Consider the following 2,361-nt stretch of genomic DNA (forward strand, 5'->3'; position numbering starts at 1 on the left):
TGTGTTACTCCACCCCGAGGTTTCCTCCTCACACACATTCTCTCTGGCATCGTTTTCTCCCACTAAAAATATGCCAGAAAAATGTGTTTGGTTTTTTGCTTGTTTGTTTTTGCTCAGTATAAGCGCTTTCTATGTTCTATCTTTCATTTTCCAAAGAAGCTCTGAAAAATAAAAGGTGGAATCTGATTGGTTGCTATGGGCAGCTCAGCCAGATTCCCTTTCTACCAGTTTTGATAAAACTCCTCCGTGCAAGAGGAGCAAAAACATTCGCTTTATTGCCCTGAGTTTCATATTTTGCATAGACGTTCAGATAAGTTCTGGAGCTGGTGGTTTTTATGAAAAAAAACCCCCGCAATAAACAGCTAAAAACATCACATAAAAACATTGTCCTAATTTATTACAACTAAACTTATACTTATAAAACGTATAAAACCACAAGCGGGGAAAAAGCGATGTTTGAATTAACATTAAAATAATTGGGAATTTATCTTTGGTGCTAAATGTCAGTGAAAATCCATAACAAAAATCTGTCATGTGAACATTCCCCTAATCTACAAGAGCCGCCGGCTGATTGTGTCTGCACTCCAGTCCCAGGAGTTGTCAGCCAGGCCAGGTTGTCAGGCTCTCCTGTAGGGCCCCAGGTGTGCTGGATCAGCATCCATTCCTCCCTATATAAAGGAGATGATGGAGTCTGGGGCCCCTCAGTGCAGATTGGCCCTTGTGCTGGAGCTTCACATCCCAGGATGGTGCTATCAGATGCTGAGAAGGCGGCTTTGGAGCCCTTGTTTGTGAAGATTGACGCTGACGCTGAGAAGATTGGAGGTGAAGCCATGGAGAGGTGAGCGGCAGAGCCAGATAGTCACTGCTACAAGGGGCTGGGAAGGAGGAGCTGATACATTGTTACACCTGGAGCTCCGCCCCCTGCACTACATGCAACAATGTATCAGATTTGTTTGGAATCTTCCTTGATCATGAAAAACTGTAATCCAGGAATAGAGCTGAGCATGCATGTTTATCTCAGTGGGGGAGGGGAATGTGTTGGTAGAAATACTGTGTCCATAGAAGTCTAAAAGGATTTCTCGTGATTGATAGATTTTTTTTTTTTTTTTTTTTTTTGAGGGTCGTAAAAGCGCTATACACTGCAGATAATCACACCCCGTATGTCTAGCAACTCTCTGTAAGCTGTCATGGGTTTTGGCCACTTTTTTTTTTTTTTTTTTTTTTTTCCCCCCCTGGTTTAATTAATCAGTTAACATCTAAAACAAATACTAGAGGATTCCATATTAAAAAATATGTCTGCTTTCTGTCCCGGTGCTACACCTGTCCTCAGACTGTGATATCAGTTCAGCCTTATTCACTTCAATGGAACTGAAGTACAATACAATCAGACAGGTGAGGTGCTGTTTTCACATGAAGGTAGCGATGTCTTCCTAAAGCCTCATTCACACGTTCACCCTGCACAGCTGAGAATTAATTTTCATACTATATCTTCCTAATGATCCGTGGTATCTGTATTGCACCCATGGATTTCACGGACCCTTAGACTATAATTGGGGTGATGGATCCGTGAACACGGACAAAATGGAGCATGCATCAATACAGACCATGTTAAAACATAGTGAATACACCCATTAAAATGAATGGTGACGTGTGCTGTCCGTGGAGAACACTGACATGTGAAAGAGGCTTCATACTTCCTTCCTACCAGTGTCTGGCCATCTTGATTTCCTTGGTACATGGGGTAAGGACGCTGTTCTCCTATAACACTGGATGCTCCTCTCTCCTCAGTCTCTTCCAGCACCATCCAGACACCAAGTCCCACTTCACTCACATGGACGTGACCCCCGGCAGTCAGGATCTGAAGACACATGGAGGGAAGATCATCCATGCCATTAATGATGCCCTCAACCACTATGGAAAACTGCAGGAGAACTTGGCCACACTGCAGGAGATGCACACCAACAAGCTGAAGCTCAGTGTGGACACCATCAAGGTGAGGAGCAGATCTGTCCAGTGGGGATCAGAAAGTCTGCTGAAAAATGGTGCCACTCTTGTCCATGGCTGTATCTGATACTGCAGTTCCGCCACAATCACGGTCAATGGTGTTGCATTACAGAACCCATGGACGAGTGGTGCCATTTCTGAGCAAAATGGCATCTAGGTAATATCAATAACAAATCTATAATCTCCACATCTGATCTGCAATTATACGGCTGTGTGTGCATTAACTCCCGTCATCCATACCCCCAGCTGCTGTGTGGTTGTCTTCTGGAGGTCATAGTCAAGCATTTCCCAGATGTGGACAAGTCTGCCTGTGACAAGTTCCTCAATGAAGTTGCTGTTGCCCTGATCTCCAGCTGA

At 44.1% G+C, this 2,361-nt stretch overlaps 1 protein-coding gene across 1 annotated transcript; it reads left to right on the forward strand.

The window, feature by feature from the left end:
* The first annotated feature begins 743 nt into the window (after nucleotides 1-743).
* Nucleotides 744-2,361, forward strand: LOC122935546 (hemoglobin heart muscle subunit alpha-type-like). The gene is made up of 3 exons (XM_044291317.1): nucleotides 744-838; nucleotides 1,789-1,993; nucleotides 2,251-2,361. The coding sequence occupies exons 1-3, from the start codon at nucleotides 744-746 to the stop codon at nucleotides 2,359-2,361; spliced, it is 411 nt and encodes a 136-aa protein (XP_044147252.1).

Source organism: Bufo gargarizans, chromosome 4 (genome assembly GCF_014858855.1).
Source record: "Bufo gargarizans isolate SCDJY-AF-19 chromosome 4, ASM1485885v1, whole genome shotgun sequence".
Classification (NCBI taxonomy): domain Eukaryota; kingdom Metazoa; phylum Chordata; class Amphibia; order Anura; family Bufonidae; genus Bufo; species Bufo gargarizans.